The sequence below is a fragment of the Aspergillus pseudodeflectus genome (genome assembly GCF_044049435.1).
Source record: "Aspergillus pseudodeflectus strain CBS 756.74 chromosome Unknown BJX68scaffold_5, whole genome shotgun sequence".
Taxonomy (NCBI): domain Eukaryota; kingdom Fungi; phylum Ascomycota; class Eurotiomycetes; order Eurotiales; family Aspergillaceae; genus Aspergillus; species Aspergillus pseudodeflectus.
The window spans coordinates 842,183-869,389 of NW_027263781.1; the positions used below are offsets into that span (position 1 = coordinate 842,183).

At 52.1% G+C, this 27,207-nt stretch overlaps 9 protein-coding genes across 9 annotated transcripts; 6 read left to right on the forward strand and 3 right to left on the reverse strand.

Annotated features, from left to right (window-relative positions):
- Window positions 1-110: 110 nt before the first annotated feature.
- Window positions 111-2,814, reverse strand: BJX68DRAFT_228466 (homeobox domain-containing protein). The gene is made up of 2 exons (XM_071038866.1): window positions 1,977-2,814; window positions 111-1,924 (listed from the first exon to the last, which is right to left on the reverse strand). Exons 1-2 carry the CDS (start codon window positions 2,316-2,318, stop codon window positions 371-373), a joined length of 1,896 nt encoding a protein of 631 aa, XP_070903525.1. The 5' UTR covers window positions 2,319-2,814; the 3' UTR covers window positions 111-370.
- A 5,461-nt stretch (window positions 2,815-8,275) lies between these two features.
- On the reverse strand, window positions 8,276-9,567 carry BJX68DRAFT_165072 (HAD family hydrolase). The gene is made up of 4 exons (XM_071036937.1): window positions 9,199-9,567; window positions 9,090-9,111; window positions 8,889-8,998; window positions 8,276-8,826 (listed from the first exon to the last, which is right to left on the reverse strand). The coding sequence occupies exons 1-4, from the start codon at window positions 9,293-9,295 to the stop codon at window positions 8,348-8,350; spliced, it is 708 nt and encodes a 235-aa protein (XP_070903526.1). The 5' UTR covers window positions 9,296-9,567; the 3' UTR covers window positions 8,276-8,347.
- On the forward strand, window positions 9,397-11,630 carry BJX68DRAFT_228478 (putative GTP binding protein). The gene is made up of 3 exons (XM_071038867.1): window positions 9,397-9,595; window positions 9,650-9,744; window positions 9,818-11,630. The coding sequence occupies exons 1-3, from the start codon at window positions 9,583-9,585 to the stop codon at window positions 11,321-11,323; spliced, it is 1,614 nt and encodes a 537-aa protein (XP_070903527.1). The 5' UTR covers window positions 9,397-9,582; the 3' UTR covers window positions 11,324-11,630.
- Window positions 11,631-11,790: 160 nt separating this feature from the next.
- BJX68DRAFT_228480 (SPFH domain-containing protein) lies at window positions 11,791-13,484 on the forward strand. Its single transcript, XM_071038868.1, has 2 exons — window positions 11,791-12,366; window positions 12,428-13,484. Exons 1-2 carry the CDS (start codon window positions 11,888-11,890, stop codon window positions 13,185-13,187), a joined length of 1,239 nt encoding a protein of 412 aa, XP_070903528.1. The 5' UTR covers window positions 11,791-11,887; the 3' UTR covers window positions 13,188-13,484.
- Window positions 13,485-13,632: 148 nt separating this feature from the next.
- hir1 (putative histone transcription regulator Hir1) lies at window positions 13,633-17,718 on the forward strand. Its single transcript, XM_071038869.1, has 5 exons — window positions 13,633-13,907; window positions 14,041-14,115; window positions 14,227-14,445; window positions 14,507-17,275; window positions 17,332-17,718. The coding sequence occupies exons 1-5, from the start codon at window positions 13,871-13,873 to the stop codon at window positions 17,427-17,429; spliced, it is 3,198 nt and encodes a 1,065-aa protein (XP_070903529.1). The 5' UTR covers window positions 13,633-13,870; the 3' UTR covers window positions 17,430-17,718.
- Window positions 17,719-18,510: 792 nt separating this feature from the next.
- Window positions 18,511-20,357, forward strand: BJX68DRAFT_262888 (uncharacterized protein; the record flags this gene model as incomplete). Its single annotated transcript, XM_071044554.1, has 2 exons — window positions 18,511-19,287; window positions 19,335-20,357. The coding sequence occupies 2 exons, from the start codon at window positions 18,511-18,513 to the stop codon at window positions 20,355-20,357; spliced, it is 1,800 nt and encodes a 599-aa protein (XP_070903530.1).
- A 155-nt stretch (window positions 20,358-20,512) lies between these two features.
- Window positions 20,513-22,446, forward strand: BJX68DRAFT_228486 (YchF/Obg family ATPase). The gene is made up of 3 exons (XM_071038870.1): window positions 20,513-20,912; window positions 21,072-21,629; window positions 21,843-22,446. Exons 1-3 carry the CDS (start codon window positions 20,838-20,840, stop codon window positions 22,392-22,394), a joined length of 1,185 nt encoding a protein of 394 aa, XP_070903531.1. The 5' UTR covers window positions 20,513-20,837; the 3' UTR covers window positions 22,395-22,446.
- Window positions 22,447-22,591: 145 nt separating this feature from the next.
- On the forward strand, window positions 22,592-23,559 carry BJX68DRAFT_228489 (translation machinery-associated protein 20). The gene is made up of 3 exons (XM_071038871.1): window positions 22,592-22,648; window positions 22,753-22,893; window positions 23,043-23,559. Exons 1-3 carry the CDS (start codon window positions 22,635-22,637, stop codon window positions 23,431-23,433), a joined length of 546 nt encoding a protein of 181 aa, XP_070903532.1. The 5' UTR covers window positions 22,592-22,634; the 3' UTR covers window positions 23,434-23,559.
- Window positions 23,509-27,120, reverse strand: BJX68DRAFT_165231 (RIC1 family protein). The gene is made up of 5 exons (XM_071036939.1): window positions 26,689-27,120; window positions 25,243-26,637; window positions 24,926-25,193; window positions 24,403-24,878; window positions 23,509-24,354 (listed from the first exon to the last, which is right to left on the reverse strand). The coding sequence occupies exons 1-5, from the start codon at window positions 26,953-26,955 to the stop codon at window positions 23,584-23,586; spliced, it is 3,177 nt and encodes a 1,058-aa protein (XP_070903533.1). The 5' UTR covers window positions 26,956-27,120; the 3' UTR covers window positions 23,509-23,583.
- Window positions 27,121-27,207: the final 87 nt, after the last annotated feature.

Genomic DNA, 27,207 nt, shown 5'->3' on the forward strand with positions numbered 1-27,207 from the left:
CAACGGAAAATAGATTAGATAAGGTCCACCCGGTTAGCAAACCAAGGCTTCCAAGGGAACCCCCGAGTCAGGAACGCGGATTTATTATGGTTAAAGCTCCGGAATTAAAATCATAATTGCATGTGCATGCGCGACATGAGCTCCGCGTCGTCTATTATGTATTAATGTAGTAGTGTAATATACGTTAAAATAAAAAGCCTTGATATGTCCATCCGATAGCCCAGCCGCTTTCAAACATGCAGAAAATCCTCAACACCGACACCGATACTCAAAACATGCTTGCAAATCAACAAACAATTAGTCCAACAATATATATGAGCCCTTGTATGGATACAGGAAAAAGTCGTTTTTAGCTTCGCGAGTCATTGAATCAACCGAAATTGGTCGGGGTCCGGTTGTCTGCGAACGTGTACTCCTTGGGTTTCTGGGACGGGAGCTGCTGCGCCACAAATCGGTGGGCTTCCTCTTGGTCCGGGAATTCGTACAGGTGGAACTCCGTAGCCTTGGCGTCACCCGGCGTGTGCAGGTCAAGCTCGTTGGTTGCGCAAAACGGGGACCCTGACGCGCTGTCCGTGTGGTCCTCGAGAGCCCGCGTATATGACATTGACATGTCTACCTGGCACTGGTTCTGGAACGAGGCCTCCGGCGACGGCATCGCTGTGCCTTCCCAACTTCTTCCGCCTAAACTACCGTCGCAGGTATAATCCGGAAATGATGTGTAGTGAGCGGGCGCTGACATGGGCGGCGCGAGACCTTGGTATTGATAAGGAGAGATCATTTCCATGCCCAACGGCGTGGCCGGAGGAGATGCAATGCTAATCTGCATGGGTTGAGTCGTGGGGAAGAGGTGGCTGGTCGGCTGCGCAGACAAGCAGTAGCCATCGGTAGTGGGAGTGTTTGGGAGCAGGTGATGTAGCTCCTCTGGAGTCAGAGGTGTGGGCGGCGCAAGTGTGCTTGTCGTGACCGGCTGCAGCATGGTTGACATTTCGGTCTTTGCAGAGCTCAGCACGCCGGCTTCGGCAAAGGTCGACAGGTTCAGAGGTGATCGCTGCGCCGAGGCTTTCCGTACACCCGCATAGCGCGAGTTGAGGCTCTGTGTGGATTTGGAGTGCTTAACGCTACCGTAGCCAGACATCCGTGTGGTCGGCGACATGGCCGCGGCTCCCGACAGCATGGTGCACGATCTTGACGTGCCGATTGCGGCCGGTCGTGGTCGCTTTCGGCGAGCAGCAAGATCGAGCTCCTTGCCGGCTTCCCTCCAGGCCGGCGCCCGGTCGGTGCGGTTTCCGAGCTGTGACAGACCGTGCGAGCTGCCATTGATGCCAATGCCTTCCAATGAGTCAGCAAGCGCATCTGACGAGCCCCGTCGGGTAATAGCCACGTCTGCTTGTAGAGCATATTGCATCGAGTCGTAAGGGATTCCCGCGTCGCTGGCTGAACGGTAGTCAACGAGCGAATGCGCGCTGTTGGGAACGACCAATTGTCCGGTAGAGGTCACGGAGCCCCACATAGCCTCACTATCTTGCGGCATTGTTGTGGTAGGGGACACTGATCCGTCCATGCTTATTACGGTGCTATGACCGTCCGGACCATACTGGGCAGCGGCCGCAGCGTTCAGGGCTCTTTGCAAGGAAGCAAGACTAGCTTGACGGGCCGATTCACTTGGGGTGTGGTGGTGCTTCGAGCTCGAGGCACTTGAAGTTTGCTTCTTGCTGGCAGGCGTGGGTGACGAGGGTTCGGAAGTCGTGTCCTTGTTTTCGATCTGTGATTTCTTCTCATCGCTAGATTTGACCATCTCTGATTTCGAAGGTTCGGATTTCCCCTTGGCCGCCTCTTCGGCTTCCGCCTTTGCCTTTTGCATCCGCTCATATTCTTCCTGTCGCTTCTGCTGCTTCGCCTTGGCTCGTCGATTCTGGAACCAATTCTATAAACCGATTAGTATACAAGCCAGAGAAAGTCCAATCGCGATCACGTACAGCAACTCGAGGAAGGCTGAGGTTTGTTTGAGCAGCGAGCTGGCGCTTTACGTTGCTGCTCGGCTTGGGGTGGGCCTGGAATTGAGCTTCTAGAGTCTCCACCTGCTCCTTGGTCAACCTCGGCCGGGACAGGTTTTCGGCATATTCTTCGTAGTCCATGATCGGCTGGTGATAATAGTCGACCATGTCAAAGTGAGGGTGGGGGTAGAGGTAGCCGTCCATCGGGTGCATCATGGTCGGGTGGACCATTGCCGGATCATAGGCAATGGGCTGCTCCATGGGCTGCCCGTGGAGCATACCCGGATGGCTCGCGAACGGGTACGGGTGATTGATATAATTCATGGCTTGACGTTTTCAACCCGGAAGGGAAAGACAAAAGGGTCGGTGAAGAAGCAGTTGGAAGAGTCTCAAATCATGGATCGAAAAGACAGTCGATGTGGGTGAGAGGTGCTGGGTGAGGCGCAGAAGGACAGACAATGGATTGGAGGACAAGAGAGTGACTGGAGCTGAAGTCCGTTGGATATGTATATACGGGCAGGACAGAGTGTGTCGAGGCCTTTTGCGCGAGACGGCCAGGTATAAAGTCCGAAGACAGGAACTAATAAGGGAAAGGAAGGAGTGACTTGACTGCTGTGCGATGCGGGACTGCAGAGCAGAAAATAGAAAAAGAAAAAAATTAAGGAATGGATTTGAAAATAAAAAAAGAAGGAAAATTATTAAAAGGAGAACGAAAGAGGGAAAGGCAGTGTGGCCGGAGCAGATGGAGAGGAGAGAGAAAGAGAGAAGAGAGAGAGACTGAGATGGAGAAGAGGACGGAGGAGACGCAGAGATTCTGGAGGGCGAAAAGTGCCATTGGATGATCGTCGCCCGAAACTGGGAGGATCGGTGCGTCGGTATCTGTCTTACAGTACGCGCACTGCTTACAGGCAAGACGCACAATTAAGGTATTCTATTCAAAGCGCTCTCTCTTGTCGCAGATGGCAATAGTAGCCTCAGAATCCAGTCCGGTTGGCCTGCTCGTCCGAGCGTCTTCTCGTCCAGGGGTCGAATTCAATACCCGACCCAGCCTGCTGGCCGCAGCTTGGCCCTATCCCCCAATCGCCCTGCTGTGGCGGTGACCGTACGACCCTTTCTTCCAGTATTTAGGTTTTGTGCATATTATCTTTCCTTTTTCTTGTTCAGGACATGCGATCGTTGCTTTTTCTCCTGTTATCTTTGGCTCCATCTCGGAGGTGCTGACCCGCAGGGTTCGTGTGATGCTTGAACCCTTCCTTGCCTTGATCCTGTCAACAGTCAGCTTCACTTCGACGGCCAGAGCGGTACCTGTCAGTGCCACTGCCGGAAACACTAAGAGGATCCCGCAAGGAGAGAGGAGAGCGGGGGGCAGCGATCAAGGGGGCCATGAGTTTTTTCTCTCCCCATCCCGCACATCTGTTCTGGAAGGCCTCATCCCTTCGTCCCTCTTTTTAAGACCGAATCCCTTTTTTTTCCCGGAGTTTCACGCGGATGATTGACAAGAGAACTGGAATTGTGACGAGTTGGAGACGCTCCCATCGAGCTTCATCAGTTCCTGCATTAGCGTCATATCGCAAGGACCAGTAATCGCTCCAAGTTACGGCTTGCGATGTGAACGGTTCCAGCGTGTCCTGGAGCTCAAAGTAGTTAGCCAAGCGTCAAGGCTCATACCCGGAACATGAAATGTGACGACGGAAAACATATCATGATTCACCCGGCGTGATTGACATGATTTCAACACCCCGGGTGGATCACAGCTGCCCGGGCCCGAGGCACTGGGAAAGGCTGAAGCTGGAGTCTGTGTGGGTTAAAAGTTGGGCTTTCGTCACGGGACCTTGAGACCATGGGACTGCACATCCTGGATCTGGTTAGCGCGCGTCGGTCCGTCGCCAAGGCCGGCTCCAGGTGACCCAAATCTGGGTTGAGTCTGGGCTGGATGTCCTGGACACAACTCTCGGACAAAAGAGCTCGTCAGTTCTTACACCGCGTCTGTTGCGAAACAACCATAACGGAAGCCCCAAGATGGTGGGTTTCGTCTTTCTTTCTTTCTTTTTTATTGTGTCTTTGCTCTGAAGAGATCGGGTTTCAGAGCCCAATAGTCCGTCGTCATCTGGAAGCGGGGAATTGTTCTCTTTGCCGGCCCAAAGGAGAGGCAAACCTCCCATAGCCCATGTCCTTTTACTCGATCAAGGAAGGGGAGGATTACTCTCTGCTGATGGCAGCGGCTGTTTCTTGACAGCCTCAGGTCAATTTTCCCTTCTAGCGGCGGTCCAAAAACCATGCTACACCTAAGGCGGTTGGCCCTCTTAACACGGATCGCCAGCCATGCCTGTCATTCTTCTCACGCGGTGGCCCTGATTTCTTGGATCTGCCAATCACACAGCGGCTTGAGGGGTATCCAAGGACGGGGAATGACAAAAAGTCGAAAAGGAGGATCCTTCTGCCCTGCAAAAGCGTGGCAGACTGGCAGCACCAAGCCAAGCCCCACTAAATTCAATAGTCGACAGATCCTGTCGATCACTACTCAGGATCCGATTTCATTTTTTTTGGCCACGCGAATCAGGCGCTGAAAGATGCCGGTATCGCTGGGTTCAATGTGTTGGTATCCCAGAACAATCTCTGTGGACCGTCGTCACCTTCCAACAATCTAGGAACTGCAGCCTCGAGGGAGTTCAAAGCCTGTTTGCTATTCGTCAAACACAAGGTCCGAGCTTCAAGCACTTGAGCCAGAGTCTCAGCGTTGAAACTCCGCGCTAACGATGACACTGCCTGAAGCGCCCGCACCGAACCCACAGGTTACGCAACAGCGTCCAAAACCACCCTCATGCAGCACAAGAGGCCAATTCTAGTCCCGGGGATGTTAGGGGTTCTTTCATTCGGTACTCTCAAATGCTTTCTCTGCGGGGCTTGGTTGGCAGATACTCGAGCGGTTTCTGCATGCACTCGTAGATTCATGCGTCTCTGGTTCCGCTTCAATCTTCAAGCTGCGGGTGGACGGATTGGCAATCTAACGTTCACTCCCAGACAACCGCCAGAACTTTATCCGGCATATTACCCATGCCAATCCACAGGGTATGGAATAATATTTCCTCAGCATGGGAATGCTGGTTCAAGTTTGACCTAATCTGGCGATCATGAGTCCACCATCATCTTCCGTGGAGCATGGATCGCCCGGCTCCTCTTCTCCACGATTACAAAGGTACTCCTACCCTATCTGTCTACGTACGCCTTACGGAGGAGCTCGGTGCGCGTCCCATTGCACCAAGTGTAGAAAGAGCATCAAGTTCTCATCTTGAACGAATCAGCCAAACAGATTGCGGTTCAAGTGCAGGGATGCATTTTCCGTGCGGCGAATCCTCCAAGTGACAAGTGTGATATGAACAGGCGCCACTCCTCGTTGAACATGGAGGAGTGACTTGCTCAGCCAATCAACTCTCAAACAGGACTCGGGGAAGTGAACCTTCTTCAACACCCAAACCAATCAATCTTTGAATCACCAAGGATCACAGCGCTTGAGGATGTGCCTCAACTTGCATTTAACAAAGCAGCAATACAAGCTCTACACTAAGGCTCCGGCGGTTCAAACCCCTGGGATGATCCCACTAACAACGCGCACGATCCCCCATTCGATTGAGGGGTGTTGACTTCAAAGGGAGCAGCCCGTTATCGCGGGTTGGAACGAAGAGGTTCCCAAATGTTGGGTGTCGGTGAATATCCCGAAGCTCACCAATCGAATTGTCTCTCCGCTGACTCTCCGGAAGTTCCCCTAAAGGTCTCGCACAAGTCCTTCTCCGTGCTCCTAATTCAGCAAGTATAGTCAGAAAGTCATTATGTGCTAATCCCTGTTGGCATAAGGTTACGCCTTGGCGTCGGAATGATCTGCTGCGAGTCCCGTCAACCATTCCTTTCTCGATCCTCGATCCTCCCATTCCCCTGGGTCTGATCATTGTCAATCACTTTTTGGGCTCTTGAGTCTTGACTCGATTACTCCGTAAGGTGTGCACATCATATGATGCAACTGTTTTCTCAACAATCCAAGACCCCGATCTCTTTATCTGGTGCCTTCCATGACAGTGGGGGCAGTCATTGATCCCTGATGTGACCAGGTCAATGATGTAAAAGAATAAAGGCTTATCGACCTCACACTCGGCAAAGCATTTCAACGAGTCTACCGCAGTTTTGGTGCGGAGTACCCCGTACACGATCAGGACGACGGCGCTCTGTAATCCTACTGCCTAGACAGAGGATAAAACAGATCAACGGCCCCAGCTACGCCACAAAACAGGTCCACTTTGCCACCGTCTCGAATTGATGTGGCGGTGCGAATTTTGTCGCCTTTGATCGCCATTGCGGCTTTAAGCTCTCAGCTCTGGGCTCCGCCGCTCTTTAGGCGGCAGGGCTATGATAGTCCAAGCTCCAGAACATGCTTGGGGGGCGTGCTGATATGTTCTTGGGCTGAGAAGCACTTTCTTGGATTTGTCATTCCATGACACAATAGTACCGGTTGATAGGCGGACAAATCTGAACACTCTAGAGACGAGAGGAGCAGTCTCGAACCTCGAACTTTCACTCTGCCCTTCTGGCTATTGCTGACCGGTTCCATCTGTGGATTGTGCGACGGTGCACGACGTTCACAGCGGCTATTTTGGCTGACGATTCTTTGCTATCTTGCAGCCGAGCCCGGGCAGCCAAACTCTGTTTACTTGCGATAGCCCCGAACAGTCATCCGAGATACATGACTATCTGCGCAGCTGGGAGGCTGGACCTGTAGAGGAGTCTGTTTGGTTTGCACTGCTGTGTACACAATATGCGCGTAAGTATGCATTAAGATTATGTGCAAAGCTGCAAGAGTCAATAGTATGTACTCGCCACCTGAAGCAAGAACCTCCCGATGTGCATTCCGAGTTTCAGCCTTTTTTGGGCGTTTTCCTTCCTTACGTCCAGACTTTTCCAATATTTCCTTCGATTGAAGTTTCCGTGGGGTCGGTATTTGCAAGGAGCAACAAGCGAAGAACAATGGTCAACCGGTTGGCCCAAAAAAGAGAATGGAAAAACATCACCTCGTCTTGGAGGTGGAGGATTACCCATCATGCAGCATCCCTTGCAGATGGCGTTCAGACGCAGCTCAGCGAGTCGTCGTTGGACTCGTTACAATGCAGAAGAGACCCATCCTGCCGATTTAGCGTCCGTTTCTGACTCGAGCTGCCGGTAAAGGATCCGATACATCAGCTTTCCAGAATCTGATCGGCTTTTCTCTCTCAATGATCGGACCCTCTTTGCTGACCATCGGGGCCCCTTTTCTGTGTGAGCAGTAGTTCTGCGCGTCGCAGGCTCGTGTATGAGAACACGATAGTCAAATCAGAACTGGTTGGTAGTGGTTTCACGGTTGCGATCCCGACAGGCTCGACCACTCGAGTCCCCAAGGGTTCACAGCAGAAGCGTCCGAGTCCGCTATTTTGCTTTTTCTGTGGTTCATCGGCTTTTTCCTATCTGCATTTGCGTGGTCCACATCTATGCATTCTGAGTGTACCCTGAAATCTTCCGTTCTGCAGCTCTGCTTTGGTCTTCCAAGTCGAGGTTGAAGAGGACACATTTTCAACCGATGGCAACATCGAGTCGGAGAATTCTTACGTCAGGCAAGCTGGTCGGTGAGTATCCTAGCACTCGCCCTTGATCCTAGGAAAACTTGCTGTTTATTGCGTTTTAGGTTCAGACTGTCAAGCAAGTCATGGCCCATAGGACAAGTCCGAAAAAGGGTTAGGCAGCGGTGGTGGCCAAACAGTGTCTCTTATCGGTGTACCGACCTGTTGGCCTTCGATGCTCTCAAGATGCCAGACGGCAGAGACGCTTTGGAGCCCAGCCTCAACAGACATAGCTGGCTCTACACCGCTGGCAATAGTCCAGCTTATGCCCTTGAAGTGTTGAGAGGAGAGGTCACTCCTTTGCAATGTGAGTTCACTCGAATCCACTACTGGCTCTGCAGTGACTCTCGTGCTCTCCTTCGGGTCTATTTGGCCTTGCCTATAGCCACCTGGTCTTCCCATAATCCTATCTGGGAAGTAGCCAAAAGTACTCTGCGATCCGCGTTGACCGTTCCGCTATCCCCCGTCCTTCGGTACGAGCCCGGCTGGGGAGCGCCAGCTGAAGAAAACCTTACATCAAATGCAAGGCTTCGGTATATCCTATTTGCACACGTCATGAGGAAAATCTAGGCTCCGGGGATTCTATGTACAATAACGCTGTCTATCAGTCTAACTTCTACCTCATGAATCGTATGGGTCGTCAAAAGTCCGGCAGGCCGACAGAACCTCACCGACTATTTGCGGCTGTCCAGGTGTTTCTTATAGAACATCCCTTTATTGGAAGGCATTCCGAATCTCCAGCTGGACCCGCCCTTCGACGTTCTTCACACTGATGCTCCTCAAGTCCTCCACGATCACGTCCGCGCCAGCCTCCTGGAGTTGTTCCAATTTGTGAGTGGTGGTCAGAGCAATGACCGTGAAACCGGCAGCCTTGCCAGCCTTGATCCCGGATGGCGCATCCTCGAGCACAACCAATGATGAGGAGTTCTCCAGATTCAACTTCTTCCGGCCGAGCAAGTAGCACCTGGGGTCAGGCTTACCCAGCTCAACGTCCTCGGCAGTGACGAGAACCTCCGGATGTGTGAGCTTCAGAACACCCAGCCAGCCGTCGATCAGCGCGCGTGTGCCGGAAGTGACAACGCCCCATGGGGCGCGGGATTCTTCCAAAGCGGAGAGGAGGTTCCGCGCACCGGGGATCTCGACGGCATCGGAGCCGTATTCTTTAGGAATGAGACCTTCGACATAACTAACGTCTAACTCGCCAGGAGAATGAGCGATCACTCAGCGCCATTTCCATGCAGGTATTTAGACTTACACTCCCAGTTGGCTTTCTTCGGGTCATACAATTGCAAGGTGTCAATGCTTCGGCGGCCATGAGAGGTAGCGAGAATTGTCGCGGGGTCCACGCCTAGCTCAGCTCCGATTCTATGCGATGAGTATTAGCCGCGTGTCTAGTTAGAACAGTGCAACTAAATGCTTGCGCGCAGCAGGGTATGTATGCTCTTGAGGGACTAACTTGTGCCAGTGCTTGATGATGGCTATAGAAAAAGGTGATAGTGTTTAGCGTTGTTCCGAGATATTGCGACCTTGTCGCAGACATATAAAGACGTAAATCAGTCACTCACCATCTGTCGAGTCGACAATGGTGCCATCAAAGTCCGAAAGCAGGCCATCAAAAGTGAGGGTTTGCGGAGGGGCAGAAAAAGAGCCTGAGCCAGGCATTGTAGATGCAGCGCACGGAAAGAAAACTTTTCAGAGTTCTAGGTATGTTCAGGAGGAGAGAATTAATAAATAAGCCGAAAATTCTATGACTATACCTTGTAAGTGAGCTGTACAAGCACTGTAGCGGCCGCAACCCCGACCTTACGAGGAGGGACAGCCGGAGATCGGCAGAACCCACCTCCGGTTATCTTAGCGCGGGAAATCGTCAAAAAATTGTTCAGAACTTCAGATCGAGTTTTGGGCGGTGGGATCTTCGAATTCAAGCAAACCACTCATATTCTGCCAAAATGGTCAAACTAGGTATGCTGAAATTCAGACTTTGATCAACTGAAAAAGACTTGCTAATCTTACCAGGCAAAAACTCAAAGCGGACGCCTGTCCGGCTCCGACACAAGATTGAGAAAGCCTCCGCGGCGAAGCAGCGCAAGCAGAGAAAGCTCGCTAAGAAGGTATGCTCTTTGAGCTGGAAAACGGTCTGGCTTTTTTAGATCCAGGAGCTTGGTGTTAATAAATCGCATTTAGAACCCCGAATGGCGCTCCAAGATCAAGAAGGATCCCGGCATCCCCAACCTGTTCCCGCACAAAGAGAAGATGCTCCAGGAAATCGAGGAGCGGAGACGCATGAAGGCCGAGGAACAAGAGAGAATCCGCGAGGATGCCCGTGCGAGACGCGCTGCGCTGAAGCAGAGCGGTGGACAGGAGGGCGCCGCTGAAAACCAGATGGTCGATATTGAGGGCGATGAGCTGCTGGATGACGAGATGGACGAGGACATGGCTGATTCGGCGAACCCGATGGCTGCGCTACTTGCGTCTGCTCGTGCTCGCGCAGCGGAGTATGACGGCGAGGAGAGTGATGAGGACGAGGATGAGATGGATGAGGATGATGATGAGATGGGTGGGCTGAGTGAGGATGATGAGGTGGATGAAGATGGTGCTCCAGCGCTTGTGGCGGGTAAGGAGACATCGCGACGGGCGTTCGATAAGGTCTTTAAGAAGGTCGTTGAGGCTGCGGATGTTGTCTTGTATGTGCTAGATGCCCGTGACCCTGAGGGTACGCGGTCGAAGGAGGTCGAGCGGGAGATTATGGCTGCGGATGGTGGTCAGAAGCGTCTGATCCTTATTCTCAACAAGATTGATCTTGTGCCTCCACCAGTACTGAAGAACTGGTTGATCCATCTGCGCCGCTACTTCCCCACCCTCCCGCTGAAGGCTTCCAACGGTGCCGGCAACGCCCACAGCTTCGACCACAAGCAGCTCTCCGTCAAAGGAACGTCAGAGACGCTGTTCCGCGCTCTCAAGACATACTCCCAGAACAAGGACCTTAAGCGCGCCATCTCCGTCGGTGTCATCGGATACCCCAACGTCGGCAAGTCCTCCGTCATCAACGCTCTCACGGCCCGCATGAACAAGGGCTCCAGCAACGCCTGCCCCACTGGTGCCGAAGCCGGTGTCACTACCAACCTCCGCGAGGTCAAGCTCGACAGCAAGTTGAAGCTCATTGACTCACCCGGGATCGTCTTCCCCAACACCAGCGAAAAGAAGAGCAAGAAGAAGCAGGACGAGCAGGCCCGTCTTATCCTCCTCAACGCCATCCCCCCTAAACAGATCGAGGACCCCATCCCCGCTGTGACACTCCTTCTCAAGCGCCTCTCGTCTTCCGAGGACCTCCTCCAGAAACTGCTCAAGGTCTACAACATCCCCACCCTCTTCCCTGCCAGCTCAACCGCCGACCAGACAAACGGCTTCCTGATCGAAGTTGCGCGCAAGCGCGGCCGTCTCGGCAAGGGCGGTATCCCTAACCTCGAAGCTGCCGCGATGACAGTTGTCAACGACTGGCGTGACGGACGTATCCAGGGATGGGCTACTCCTCCTGTTCTCCAGGTCGTCGATGCGAATGCCGGATCCACTGCTGCCGCGGCTGCTGTGCCTGGTGTCGACACACGGCAGGTCGTCACACAGTGGGCTGCAGAGTTCAAGATCGAGGGCCTTTGGGGCAACGGGGCTGGCGATGAACCTATGGAGGAGTAGACTCCTCGTTAATGTCTTGTTTCTTTTCGTTCGTTTTAGTCATGGTCATGGGATACCAGACGGCGTTCTAGGTGAAATCAAAATATAGATTCTAGTCGAGTTAGGTCAATAAACTGAGACGAGTTTGATGCCAGTATGCCTTGTTATTGGACTTGATATTTTATTTGAAGAATCTATGTCAATGTATATTTTGAATGGGCTCGACCTCTATCAGCGAACGATATATAACAGCTCTCCAGGGAAATTGTCTAGGAGACTTAACCGCTTCTGCACATCAGATTAGGAGTTAAACTCGCTAGGTGGGCTCCACAGTCTTATAATAAACTATTGCAAGTATTACTCAACCAGAAAAGTGAAAGATGTTTTCTTGACGAAGTTCTCAACAAGCTGCGCAGTGTATTACATAATCATGAATGCCTCAGGCTAAATTGTCCTCCAAGTGGTCAGCTCCATCCATTTACCTTGGACGGAAGGTTCCAGCTTCCCCAGCTTTCTTGAAAGCTTCTCAGAAGGTCGACAGTCTCAATCCTTCTTCACCAATAGCCCCTAAACCATCCACCGATCATGGAGGTAGCCTCCAAACAGGCCGTACGGCTCCTCCGATCCTCCACCCTACGCTACTCTCCCCGACTTCTCCCCTCCGCCATCCCAAGAACACAAACAAGCCTCCGCCGAAGAAATGTCTCAACGACATCCCGGAGATCCGCTCCCGAGTCTTCGCTTCTCAGCCTAGGCTCGGCTTCCTCGCCGTCCGGGTCTCCGCCCACGTACTTTAGCAACCGACAGACGTTACCCATGAACACGGTTGTGCGGTTCGTTCCTCAACAGACGGCATGGATCGTTGAGCGCATGGGCAAGTTCCACCGGATTTTGGAACCCGGTCTGGCGATTCTGGTGCCGTTCTTGGACCGAATCGCGTATGTCAAGAGCTTGAAGGAGTCGGCGATTGAGATTCCGAGTCAGAATGCGATTACGGCCGATAACGTGACGTTGGAGCTTGACGGAGTGCTGTATACGAGGGTGTTTGATGCTTATAAGGCTAGGTGAGTGATTCTTGCTGATGGATGTTTATTTAGCTATGCGCTGATGACGGATGATTTACAGCTATGGTGTAGAGGACGCTGAATATGCCATCTCTCAACTTGCGCAGACGACGATGCGGTCGGAAATCGGTCAGCTTACGCTGGACCATGTGTTGAAGGAGCGTGCGATGCTCAACACCAACATAACTCAGGCTATCAACGAGGCTGCGCAGGCTTGGGGTGTTACGTGTCTGCGATATGAGATCAGGGATATCCATGCCCCGGATGGGGTCGTGGAAGCCATGCATCGCCAAGTGACAGCTGAGCGTTCAAAGCGAGCGGAAATCCTCGACTCCGAAGGTCAGCGACAGAGCGCAATCAACATTGCCGAGGGCCGAAAGCAGTCTGTTATTTTGGCCTCCGAGGCCGATAAGATCGAGCGGATCAACCGTGCTACTGGTGAGGCTGAGGCGATTAAAGCTAAGGCTGATGCTACTGCAAAGGCCATTGAAACCGTGGCCCAGGCTATCGAGGCTGGCCAATCGAGCGCTCACGGAGCTATGAGCCTCACCATTGCTGAGAAGTACGTTGACGCGTTCTCAAAACTCGCCCGTGAGGGCACAGCTGTTGTTGTCCCTGGAAACATGGGCGACCTCGGCGGAATGATCGCAAACGCCATGGCTGTTTACGGCAAAGTAAGCAGCTCCCAGGCACGGAGTATTGCGGCAAAGGCTCTCGGAGTTGAGGATTCGGAGAAGACACCAGAGGCCAAAAACGAGGCTAAAGCGAATGTTGCTGAGGAAGTCCTGGAAGGATTCGAGCAGGCCCGCGAGAAAAACTGAAGAGTTGGCGCTTTGAGTGATATCCCCATACAATTGTGATCTTCTTAACGACTTGCTGAGCTGCCACGCCATCATTTTGCACAGGTTATGCGTCATTCGTCTCTACTCAGCCACCCTTGTTTTCATTACTGTACCTTGTATCAAACCTTTTTGGATGGTTAAAAGAGTGTGTGACATGTTCTCGCAGAGCAGTGCTGCTGAGAGCGAACTCGAAGTGAGATATTATTTCAGCGATGGATTATGTATAGTAGAATAGATGGACTGATCGTGTACCAAATCACTCCTCTTCTGTGCCTGCGTTGCTTCGAATATGAGCTTTGTAACTTGTAGTTATAGTACAAGAATACTTGGCGAAAAAGAGAAAGCTCGGACCATGTTCCCGCGCGCCGCTGGAAGATCACAATCGCGACTTTCTTGAGCGCGGCCCTTTTCAGGTTCCGTTCGCATTGCTCCCAGTCGCTCCCACGCTCTTCTCACGCCTGCTACGCCCCTCGTACCGCCGTAACTCCTTATTCCCGCGAGCCGATGAATGGTGGACGTGGAAGTCCTGCGATGCCTGATTTTCTCCCATCCACGTCAACTTGCCAGTGATCGATCGAGCTATACGGAGTACCGACCTGCCACCTCGAGACAAACAACGCCCAACCAGCGGAGCGGACTGACGCAGCAACGAGGTTGCGGCTATGCATATCATCAAGCCAGTTTGGCTAACGCATGGAGGTATGTAATCGTTCTTTTTTTGGGTCGTTCATCGCAATCTTGTTATTCCATCCCATGCCCGCCTGTCTTTGTTCGCTTTCAGAAAACGTGTTGGCTAACTGATGTCCCCCTTCCCCTTTTCCGTCATTTACAGGTGAGAGAAAAGCATTCGAAGTTTACAGTTGCGATATATCTCCCGATGGAAGTCGCCTTGTGACAGCAGCAGGAGGTCAGTCTTGCTTTGTCCCTACCCTCTCTACTCTACAATCGCGGAGAACGAATAAAACAAAAATACTTTGCATGGAACGATGGTTGACATATCCGTGTTTTCTTGGCTTAGATGGATACGTTCGGATATGGTCTACAGAGGCCATTTGCGGTACGGATGCAGCAGCTGCAAGCAAACCGAAACAGCTGGCGTCCATGAGCAATCACTCCGGCACGATTCACACGGTTCGCTTTTCACCAAACGGGAAATACTTGGCTTCTGGAGCGGACGATAAGATTGTTTGTATCTACACATTGGATGCAAACCCGCCCTCGCATGCTACGAGTTTTGGTAGGTCGTTGGATTCTGGAATACATGGAGGGAGGGATGGATTGTTGACACGGACGTGTAGGATCGAACGAAGCACCGCCGGTCGAAAATTGGCGCACAATTCGGAGACTGATCGGGCATGACAATGATGTGCAGGATTTGGGCTGGTCGTATGATTCCTCAATCTTGGTGTCGGTTGGCCTTGATTCAAAGGTGGTTGTTTGGTCGGGACACACGTTTGAGAAGCTCAAGACGCTTTCCGTTCACCAGAGTCATGTCAAGGGGATTACATTCGATCCGGCCAACAAGTACTTCGCGACGGCGAGTGATGACCGCACTGTTCGAATCTTCCGCTTCACTTCCCCGGCTCCGAATTCCACCGCTCACGATCAGATGAACAACTTTGTGCTTGAACAGACGATTACAGCGCCATTTTTGAACTCACCGCTTACGGCTTACTTTCGCCGGTGCTCTTGGTCCCCGGATGGTATGCACATTGCAGCTGCGAATGCCGTAAATGGACCTGTGAGCTCTGTCGCAATCATCAACCGTGGATCGTGGGACGGGGATATTAACCTCATCGGCCACGAAGCGCCGGTCGAAGTTTGCGCCTTTTCTCCACGATTATACACCCCGCAACCGGTCAAGAAACAGCAAGCGGATGGGCAAGATCATGCTGCACAACCTGCCGTCACGGTCATAGCTTGTGCTGGAGGGGATAAATCGCTCAGTGTATGGATCACGAGTAACCCGCGACCAATTGTTGTTGCCCAGGAGCTGGCGGCCAAGTCAATCTCTGATCTAGCTTGGAGTCCGGACGGGAGTTGCCTGTATGCGACTGCACTGGATGGAACGATTCTTGCCGTTCGCTTTGAGGAAGGAGATCTTGGCTACGCTATGGAACTGGAGGAGAATGAGAGGTCGCTTACGAAATTCGGCACGAACCGGAAGGGCGCTGGTATCGCGGAGACAACAGATGGATTGCTTCTTGAAGAGAAGAGCAAGGCTGGCGAGCTCAAGGGCGTCGAGGGCCGAATGGGCGCTCTGATGGGTGATGGCCATTCAGGTGATGCAGTGGTCAACGGTAAACCTACGCCATTACCCTCGAACGGAGTGACCCCGGCCGCTGCTCCTTCTCCAACGCCCGATGCACAGAAATCTCAACCTAATGGCACAGCCGCCACTTCCGCGCCAGAGCCTGAGAAGCCGGATCCTTATCAAGCCAAATTGGAGAGGCTAAAGCAGAGACCTACGTACACCAAGGACGGAAAGAAACGTATCGCCCCTCTTTTGGTGTCTGGCGCTGGAGCAGCTGAATCATCGTTACCACAAGCTCGGTTGATGGCGTCTGTGAGTAGCCAGGTTAAGGCCGATACACCGCAGTCTATCGTCGACCTCTCGAAGCCATTCGACGGGTTACCAAAAGGTGGGCTTGCGACATTACTCTTTGGGAACAAGAGGAAACTTGCGCAATTAGAAGGCGACGAGGATGGACATGTCGAAAAGCGCGTGGCACTGGCGAGCCAAAATGGTGCAACGCCGATACTCACGAATACGACGGATGGCCTCCTCCCAGCACAGCCTCAGAACCCTCCTGTAGGGCAACAACCAACCCCAGAGTTCATCCGGCCTGCAGTGACGAATCCTTGCATGGCCGTGAGTCAGCTCCGACTAGCCGTACCTAAAGTTCGCAGTCATATTCTTCGAGCTATTGACTCCACTGGCAAACCAACAGAGCCGCCCAGTGCCTCGGGGGCCTCGGGAGAGTCGAGTAAATCACGAGTGGATGTTGTTTTTGAAGCGCGGAATCCATCTGGCGCGAGCTTAACTGGACGTGCTGTTGACCGTGAACCTGTCCGACTAACCCTGTTCCGCGGGGAGCAACCATTATGGCAGGATTTTCTACCACGGACGGTTCTCCTTGTCACAGGGAACCAGCAAATGTGGGCTGCCGCTTGCGAGGAGGGATCAGTATACATCTGGACGCCGGCTGGCCGCCGTCTCGTCAGCGCCCTTGTCCTCGAAGCACAACCCATCATCCTCGAATGCAATGGGCCTTGGATTCTCTGCATTTCCGCTGTAGGCATGTGCTACGTCTGGAATGTCACAAACCTCTCCTCCCCACACCCACCAATTTCCCTTCAACCTGTCCTAGACGCCGCAATCCACACCCTAGGTGCTCATCCCTCCGCCGCCCCCTCCATCACAAACGCTCGCATCAACTCCGAGGGCCGTGTCATCGTCGCTCTTTCCAACGGCGAAGGCTACGCCTACTCCCCTTCCATGTACACATGGCAAAGACTTTCCGAAGCCTGGTGGGCCGTGGGCAGTCAATACTGGAACACTACCGAAGCCCCTGTTGGAAACCTTCAATCCGCGTCAGACGCCAGTCAAGACTCAGACGCTAAAGCCGCCGTCTCGGCCGGTATTATCCCCTTCCTCGAGCGGAATACAACGAATGAAACCCTCCTCCGCGGTCGTGCCTACTTCCTGCAACGTCTTATCAAGGTTCTTTTGTCACGAGAAGGATACGAGAGTTTCGAGTCAAGCGTATCAATTGCACATCTCGAGAACAGACTCGCCGCTGCGCTGTCGCTCGGCGCGAAAGAAGAATTCCGTCTTTACCTGTCCATGTACGCTAAGCGCATCGGAGCTGAGGGCCTGAAGACAAAGGTCGAGGAACTCCTCAAGGGTCTGTTAGGCGGCTTATTCGAGGAGGATGACGATGAGCCGGATTCTACCTCTACGAACAAAACCAAGGATAAATCTGATCGGAACTGGAAGGAAAACTCTGAGACGTTATGCGGCTGGCCACGCGAGGTCCTCCTGAAGGAGGTCATCCTAGCACTTGGTAAGCTAATACATCTCCGCAACTCACTATCTCGTTTGCTGACACTTATTTTCTAGGCAAACACCGGGACCTCCAACGTGTCACAGTGCCCTACGCTAAGTTACTCGGCGTTGTCGACAACGAACCCAGCTCAGGCGACGCGATGGAGATTTAATCTAGCTCTCTCTCTTTCTTCTCCAGCAGCATCACCATTCCCTTCGTCTTGTCTCTCTTCTCCAAATTTGTTCTTAACCAGGCGTTCACGGTACGGCGTAGCAAGGCAATGAATGGCTGGGCTCCTTGCTGGGTGGATTTCACTCATATCATCGTTTCTTCTTTTCACAAAGTATTACTGGAAGGTTGATCGCGCGGATGCAGTTGCGGATGTATACTATCAGGTTACCTTTTCTTTCCTATAGGGGCATAGTGGGTTCATAATGACATTTCCCCGTTGATTGATTGCATATATGATTTTGTTTTTCCGAGGCCGCGATATTGATCATTGTCCCTGACACCGTGCAACGGTCCCTTGCGTTGTTTGGTCATAATCAATGACTTCAGTATGATCTCATCCGTCATACTCCAAACTACCAGTAGCATATAGCCATTGTTTGTGACCTCAAGAGTCTCAAATGGCCAACTATACTATACATATTGTTTGTGCATTGAGGCTAGTTTCTGGTCGTCCACACTATATGGTTGCCTGCAGGTGTATAGATGCCTAGAAAAGAGTAGATCATTCGTATTACCGGGATGGGCAATTTCCAGGCATTATGTCTGCCTCATGAGGCGTAGAGCTTAGGCTAGGAAAGTGATGCTAGATCTATTGGGGAAAGACCGCGAGCTATGTATGAGCCCAGAGTAAGGATTGGGGCTGAGGGACTGTGATGTGAGCAAACGAGGCGTCTGGCATCTTGGCTCCATGGCAAGCTGAGGGATCGTCATTTGTATAGAGCCACGCCAAACCTGAACAGGCCATTGACCACGAACACGTGATCGTACCAGTACAACGAATACGAGTTGCTTGAATGGGATTCGCCGTTTGACGTCAGCCGCGAGGCTTGACCTATCCCATCGCCAATTGCGATGGATTCTCTTTGGATATCTGTGAATAGTGAAAACGATTCGCTCCCAGCTCGTAAGTCCTGAAGGGGTTTAGGGCTGGGCTCCAAGTTGTATATAAGAAGGGTCGTCTTGTAGATAGCAATATCACAACCAAATCCACTATTTCAATCACAACAGTATAGATTTGCAAGATGAAATACTTCTTTCTCTCTTTGTTTCTTACCTCGCTCGCGTGGTCCCGTCCCCATCAGTCGCACTGCCGCTGTAGGCCCCATGAGAGCTGCTGGCCGTCTCCACAAGAGTGGACTGCGCTCAATCAATCTGTCGACGGAAATCTGGTCGCCGTGAGGCCCGTTGCAGATGTCTGTCATGGCGGACGCGAGAGTGAAGCTTGCGAGTCTGTCCTGGCCCTGTCAACGAATTCGACTTGGAGAGCTGCCCAGCCCGGAGCGGTTCAATGGCGGAACTGGGAATCATGGCCTGAACGTGGCGAATACTGCTATATCGAGACTCTTGACAAGCCCTGTGGGCAAGGCCGCGTTTCGTTATACTCGGCAATAGTCACCTCCGCGGCCGATATCCAGAACAGTGTGCGGTTTGCAAAGAAGCACAATCTTCGATTGGCAATCAAGAACTCCGGACACTGTTTCCTTGGCCGATCGACTGCTCCAGAGTCGATGCAGATCCAGACTAGTGGCATGAAGGATATTTTGTTTGTGGATGATTTCATGCCAAAGGGAGCCCCAAAAGGTGGAAGCGAAGGTCCTGCTGTCACTATTGCAGCTGGTGTCGCCCTCCAGGAGTTGTATGCTGCACTTGGAAAGAGAGGCAGGATTGCTGTTGCAGGAGCGGCCCATACTGTTGGAGCGGCTGGTGGATATATCCAAGGCGGCGGCCATTCCTTCCTAGGTCCATGGAAGGGGATGGCGTCGGACAATGCGCTTCAATTCACTGTCGTGACTGCAGATGTAAGTGAGACCAGAACCTGAGCTAAGCATCCTCTGACATGATACAGGGGGATTTGGTCGTTGCCAATGAGTATCAAAACCGTGATCTCTTCTGGGCCTTGCGTGGTGGTGGTGGAGGGACGTTTGGTATAGTCGTGGATGTCACACTTCGAACTTTCGATGAAGCTCCGGTCATTATGAGCAGCCTCAATATCTCCACACCCTTGGGACATCCGATTTTCTGGGACGCCGTGACCGAGTTTCACGCGCATCTCCCTGCCTTGAGCGACGGCGGGGGTGCAGGCTATTACCGCATTTTCCCGGACCTTCCTCTCCCCGACAAAAACACGTCTGTTTCCGGACTCATTCTTGCTCTGGTGTTTCCAAACCAAACAGATGTTGCAAGAGTGGATCGGCTTTTTGATCCGCTATTAACAAAGCTGAATGAGATCTCAGCTGTGACAACCGAGTACGGCTCAATGCCGCTCCCTGATATTCGCACCTTGATCTCGGACATACTGATCGCCAGCAACGCGGATATTACCGGGGGTATTACGCTACTTGGCTCGCGGATGTATTCTCGGGACCTGTTTGAGAAGGAGCCAGCAAAGCTGAGCGCTGTCCTGCGGCAGATACGGACCGGCCCCTACGAGTCGTTTACCGGCCATATCGTTTCTGGGGGCGCCGTAGCCAACAATCATATCGACAGTGCTCTGCATCCAGCTTGGCGTGAAACTCTGCTCCACCTCACATTCGGCCGTGGCTGGGACCCCGAGACGTCTCTAGCAGAACAGGATGCAATCAGGAACAACCTGACTAACGTAGAGGTAGAGCTTCTCCGTTCTGTGGAGGGTTCACATAAGATGGGCGCATACCTCAACGAGGCAAATGCCTACGAGAAGGACTTTCAGTCATCTTTCTGGGGAGACAACTATAACCGCCTGTACAACATCAAGCAGAAGTGGGACCCCACGGGACTCTTCATTACACGCAGCGGCGTTGGTAGCGAGGACTGGGATGCAGAGGGCATCTGTCGCGTGAAGAGTCATTGTCCACGGGGTATCAGCTCGAACGACATGTCTGACCTGTGAGTGTAAGTGTTGAGAGAGAGAGCCTGAGAGGAGTTTATATCCTGATGTGGAAAGACGTCATGTGAGGTAGTGAGCGGGTCATGTGGGCGGTGAAGTACGTGGATGACCGAAAATACATGTAAAAAAAAACACCAAATATTTTCAAATCAGCGTTGAGATTCACTTACTTTGGGTTCCAAACTGTTCAATTGAGGGAGCTATCTTTCTTTTAGCTTTCCCTTGTCCTCGTCGCTGTATCTAGCTGTTTATATCTCATTTTAAGAGTCACCTACCCACTGTTCCGTGGGCGCCGCCACGACGTCTTCCCCTGTCCTGCTTCTTACGAGCCGCTCCGCAGCTGGTCCTGCGCTGGTATCGCGTTTTCTCCATTATTCCTTGAGCTGCTCTTCTTCTGCCCCTCCACTCGTCTCTGCCTCCTCATCTCCTCTCCTCTTTCTTGATTTCCGCCGCTTCTATTCCAGCAAGAAAAAGAAGTCCAAAATGCCTCCCAAGAAAGCCGTCGTCCAAGAAAAAATCCTTCTGGGCCGTCCTGGCAACAACCTGAAGAGTGGTATCGTATGTGAGCAGCGACCCCACCAGCTATTAATTTTTCTTCTGCCCCTCCCAGCCTCCCTCTTTTCTCCCTATATAAACCCCTGAAAATTTCCTCCAACTCCCATTTTTCTTAATCCTTCTCACATCGTCCAAAATGAAGATGTCCTAACTTCAGGATAGGTCGGTCTTGCCAACGTGGGCAAGTCCACACTCTTCCAGGCTATCACCAAGTCGAACCTTGGTAACCCCGCCAACTTTCCTTATGCCACCATCGACCCTGAGGAGGCCAAGGTCATCGTTCCCGATGAGCGATTCGACTGGCTCTGCCAACACTATAAGCCCAAGTCGCAGGTTCCTGCCAATTTGACCATCTATGATATTGCCGGTCTGACTCGCGGTGCCTCGACTGGTGCTGGTCTTGGTAATGCTTTCTTGTCTCACATTCGTGCTGTCGATGCCATCTTCCAGGTCGTCCGATGCTTCGATGATGCAGAAATTATTCATGTCGAGGGTGATGTTGACCCCGTGCGTGATCTCGTCATCATCAGCGAGGAACTGCGAATCAAGGATATCGAGTTCGTCGAGAAGGCCCTCGAGAACTTGCAAAAGCAGACCAGACGCGGTGGACAGTCTCTGGAGATGAAGAAGCTGCGCGAGGAAGAGGCCACTGTTACCAAGGTCCTCGAGTACTTGAAGAGCGGCAAGGATGTCCGTCATGGCGACTGGAACCCTAAAGAGGTATGTGATTCATTTTTTTTTTCTCCTGCTATCACCCTCCCTTAATATGATGAATAAGAGCATTGCTCGAAATAACCCAGCTCGTCGAATGCCTCATTTTTTTAAAACTCACGTAGAGGTCATCATGAGAGCAAAATTCCTATCTGATATCATTCTATCTTCTACTGCTATTCACCCACACGTTTGTGCTTCAAGAGCCTAACCGACTTATAGGTTGAAGTCATCAACCCTCTGTTCCTTCTCACAGCCAAGCCAGTCGTGTTCCTGGTCAATCTGAGTGAAAAGGACTACGTTCGCCAGAAGAACAAGTACATCCCGAAGGTCATGGAATGGATCAAGACCAACTCCCCCGGAGACACCATTCTCCCAATTTCAGCCTCCTTCGAGGAGCGTCTGACCCAGTTCGAGTCCGAGGCTGAGGCTGCCGAGGAGTGCAAGAAGTTGGGTACCGAGTCCGGTCTGCCCAAGGCCATCATCAAGATGCGCCAGGCTCTCAACTTGGCCAGCTTCTTCACTACTGGAGCTGACGAGGTTCGCCAGTGGACCATTCGCAAGGGCACCAAGGCCCCAGCTGCCGCCGGTGTCATTCACACAGACTTTGAGAAGACTTTTATCCAGGTCATTGTGTACAACTACAATACCCTGAAGGAGCTTGGAGACGAAGCGGCTGTCAAGGCCGGCGGAAAGGTCATGACAAAGGGTAAGGACTATGTAGTTGAGGATGGTGATATCCTTTTGATCAAGGCTGGTGCTGCTCGGGGTTAGATTACCACTTCTTGAAATATTAGCAATAAAAGAATAATCTATTTCCCTCACATCCTCATGCTCAACTTCGTCTCTACCGTAATAACTAAAGTTTGGACTCGAAATCTCGAACTCGAAAAACAACGCCCTAAGCTCCATCCTATGTCATAGAAAATTCAGACACGTGACACGCTCCCCCGCGATCCCATCATGCCGCCGCAACAAACCTAGAGTACAGACACAACACATACCACCGACACCATGTTTAAGAAAGAGTACGTTAAGCTCAATATCCCCAGCTCCATGAACTACATGCCACCAATCTTCCTCGTCTCCTCCAGGAAAAGACAGACTCGGACTAACAAAAGAACGAATCTAGCATCCCACCAAGCAACCGCTCAAAAGTCAAGTCCTCGGTGCAGCGCGCCCTGCGCCAAAAGCTCATAGAGTCACACCCGCTATGCGAGCCGTATATTGATGAGATCCTGCCGAAAAAGGCGCAGCTCGATGCGGTGAAACTGTAAACTCTCCTTCTCTTCCCTGGCGTTCTTTTGACCCCGCGTTGCAGCATACATGCGCAACCCAACCCCCTCAGCGACAAAACAAAAAGCACACAAAAGAATCTTTGGAAATAGCACTGATAGCTGATAATTTTCTGGTATCATCCAGTCCAGAAAAAACAACCCTCTACACAATCGACAGCACCCCCCTCTTCTACCAACCGCAAGATGGCCCTCCGATCCCTCACCTGAAACTCCTGCACGCCTTCCCCAACATGCTCCCTAGCATCCAGATCGATCGCGGCGCGATCCGCTTCGTGCTCTCAGGCGCCACGCTCATGGCTCCCGGGTTGACGAGTCCGGGTGGTCGGTTACCGGATGCGGACAACGCGCTGGAGAAGGGGACTGTTGTTGCTGTGAAGGCGGAGGGGAAGGAGGAGATTTGTATGGTAGGGACACTGAAGGCGAGTACAGAGGAGATTAAGAGTAAGGGGAAGGGTGTTGTTATTGATGATGGGCATTATTTGGGCGATGGGTTGTGGAAGATGCATTTGGATTAACTATTTAGAAAGGATACCTGGGTTGGTTGGTGTGGGAGATATCCAAGTGTCTATTTAGCTTCTAGCTGCTAGCTAGTCAGCTAGCTTTATTGGTTGAACTAATCAAAATTATGGACAAGCTATGTACATATCTACGCCTCCATGTATGTACTATGTAGGCTGGTTCGCGGTGCTTCCGTCGCCGCTTTTGATGGATAGGCTTGATCGGCCAGGGCTGCCGTGAGGTGAGATTGAGGGTGCAGCGGACTGGGAAGACCAGGACGGAGACCGTAGGTCCAGACCTAGCCCCTTTAGATTCCTTCCAGCCCCGTTGACTCCAGGGTAACCATTGTGTCGCAGACCCGCACGCGACACAGCACGGCGAAGCATCTCACCAGAACCGTCGAGGGCAACGAGGAACCTCGCCAGCTGTGCACAGAGCTCCCAATCGCTCCTTTGCGAAGCCAATATCATTAATCGGACAACATAATCTTCAACTGGGGCGTCGTGGCCTTCGGCTTCATCTTCAAAGGCTTGAAGCACGAGTAGGTAGCCAACGGCGGTCTTGAGAGAATTTAATTTGAGCGCCTGCTCAAATAGGTCTTTGGGAGGAGGAAGGTAAGCGAAAAGTGTACGCCATGATCGAAGCTCTGTCTTGCGGGTACATTGAACAACAATGTCCAGGTACACGCTTGGAGGAAGTGATGCCTGGAGGAAGGAGATGACCGAGGGAAGAAGGGGGTCGTGTTTCGGGGCTTGGTCATCTAGTTTGCTTTCACGGTCCACATTATCGACCTCCTCATCCAAGACGTGGTGTAACAGAATTTCAAGCGCATGCGGAAAGTACGAAAGGTGTGAAAAGTGCTGGCATAGTGAGTGTGCTGCGGGAATGTCGCCTTGGACAAGGCTGTGTTGTAGAAAGTATGGTAGGAAGAGATGCGTCTGACATATTATTAGCCATTTTCCATGTCAATGAAAGCTAGAACTTACCCGGATAGCGAACTTTAGCACCGCAAATGTGATGTCGCGCCGTTGTATCGCCTCTGGCTCCACACCTAGTACGATCCCTTTATTCAAGAGGACGGATAAAGGGTAGAAGTCTAGAGGGACTGCGATAGATTTTGGCACATCTTCCCGCTGTAAGACGTCCTGAACATCGCCCCATGCCGTAAGATCGTTTCCACAGAATGTCCATAGCGAGTCCCGTAGCGAGAGGTTGCTGTGATATTTGTTGAGAACCAACTCTGCAGCCGGACTGGGAGGAAGCGACTCCTCGACTGGGGGAGCAAAATTGAAGGATAGCTGATCCCGCATCAAGATATAGTACTCGACATCGTGGGATATCACACGCATATCATATTTCAGATCACCAGTATCCGACATGGAAGGCTGAAGGAGAACGAGGTTTCCATCGACCAGAAGAAGCACAGACGCCACTTTGACATCATGAGATGGGTCGCCGTTGCCTAGTGAAGTTAGCATCTCAATGCACTTAAGAAACGAAAGTGCTCACGTAATTGATCCTCGGGTAGAACCCAGCTGATAGATCGAACACGGGTCGGTGCTCGTACAATCCCGTTGAAGGCAATTTGGCCGACAGGGACAAGTGTGGTTCGCGGCTGCGTAGAGTTTATTATATAGTGGTAAAGGATATTATCGTAGGTGTAGACGAGGAGAGAGTCCTCGCCCGAAGGCCCGATAAAGACAACTGGCGAGGGAAGATATTCAATGTGGAGAATGGAATGGTTATTCAACGGGAGTTCGCGCGAGAAGATGCATAGCTACGTTGAGTTAGTTCTGCATTTCATATCACTTATCTCTCAGACTCACCTCGTACGATCCATCCCGATCGATGGCTGCAATCAGTAGATGACCGTACCAGCACATGCCGCCTCGAACGGTAAAGGAATTTTCAACCTTAGAATCCTCAAATACCTTCCAGCGACCGCTGTTTACGCTATAGTGCGCAAGACCCCGTTTACCCGCAATGGCAACGTATCTTCCATCTTGAGACACGGAGCTGGAGCGAATCGGCCACTGAGAATGGAGATAGGCGGGGGGGTATTGCGCGTGATGCCACAACGAGTCTTTGCCGGATATTGTGATGAGATCGGGTAAGTCATGGCCGCGATATATGATAACTTCAGTCCCCGTCTGCAGCAAACCTCGAGCGAGATTTGCAGATGAAAAGCAACCAGTCAGCGCGCTTCGGGCCGTTTCGAGGATCCATAGTCGCCGGTCATCCTGCGCAGTCAGAATAATGTCCGAACCTCCGCCAATCCAGCAACCATGTGAAACTCCAGTCAGCCAGTCCTCACCATTGGTTTCAGCAAGAGAGCGATCGATGGAGAAACTGTTGCCGCCTGGTTTGCCAAATACGCTCCACGTTGTCCAACCATGTTCGTAACCCGCGAAAAGGCAGTACCCGTCCGGCGAGTAGCACATGAAAGTCAGGTCACCTGTAGTATTTGGCGAGGCGGGAGGCTGCAGCTTATGTGACAAAGGAACGTTTCCCAGGTAGTCTTTAGCTGTGTAGACAAGGACATCGCCGTTTGCACAGCTCACGGTAAGCAACGAAAATCGGGCATTCACTGTGACCTTGACGGCCTTCTTGTCGTCACTGGTAGGAGTATGGAAGCAATGGCCATTGAAAAGCTTTTTGTGGGTTTCGGAGTCTTCTGGTCTTTCGGAGACACGTTGAACAGCGTACGCGTGGCCCTCATTGGTCACCCAAACCAAAAGGTTGATTGCGCGGTCGTACACCATATCGGTAATAGATACTCGTTTCGACACCCCTAAAATACGACTGAGAAGCTCCGAGGTGGTCTGGGTGCCCCGTTCATCGGGTGTCCATCTGATACACTGAATGGCAGCCGGCTTCACCGTCGCTACCACAAGCTCATTATCCAAGGCGAGTGCTTTCACGATCCCTGACTCGATCTTGATCGCCATTCGAAAACGTATGCTTATATCTCGAATGCTGCTGGAATTATCTTCGGCAGAGAGACGAGCGAGTTGCTGTCGCCGCGAGGAATTGGTCTGATCATACTGCTGCTGGTAAACAAGCGAGCTGGGATCCGTGGCAATGCTGTACGTGAGAAGGTAGCCATTAAGGGTCTGAACAACGAGAATTGTGGCATCAGGTCGCATCAGCAGAGCAATGTTGGGTCCATATGTTTCGAGTGATGTCGACGACCGAGCGACTGCGGCAACAACTGCAGTGGGCTGAGCCGGTCAGTTCTTGCGCCTTGGAGCATTATTTTGATCTTCACGTACCCGAGTTTGCCAGACGGATATCGAGGAGTCGGTCATTGTTGCAAAAATATGGCCATTTCGAGAGACGCAGAGCCCCCTGATGGCCTCGTCCGCCCATTGCGATGACTCCGCTGACGACTGTGCAGGGTCATTGTGCTGGTTCAAAGGTCGGCTTTGCTCTGCCGGCTCCTCCTCGCGATCTATATCACCTTCATCATCCGATCGCGAAACAGGGATTCTGGGACCGTTGATCGCATAGACCCTAGGGACTCCGTTTGGCCAGTACATGGCTCTCGAGAAGCGGGACAGTTGCGGAGAAGAGCGAGGTTACATCTGGTCATCGTCGTCAAGCCAGACACGTTACACGGCCGGAAGTGGGACAGTTGGGACCCCAGAGCGGCCGATCATATTTAACCCAGAGCTCCCTCGAGTGAAATAAAGCTGCGTCAGTAGCAGTAGTAGCTAAGCTCTCTCCACGCTCAACCGCCCGATTTGGGGGAGCGGGCCGAGCAGTCACGTGAAAAATGGTGCAAACAGTGC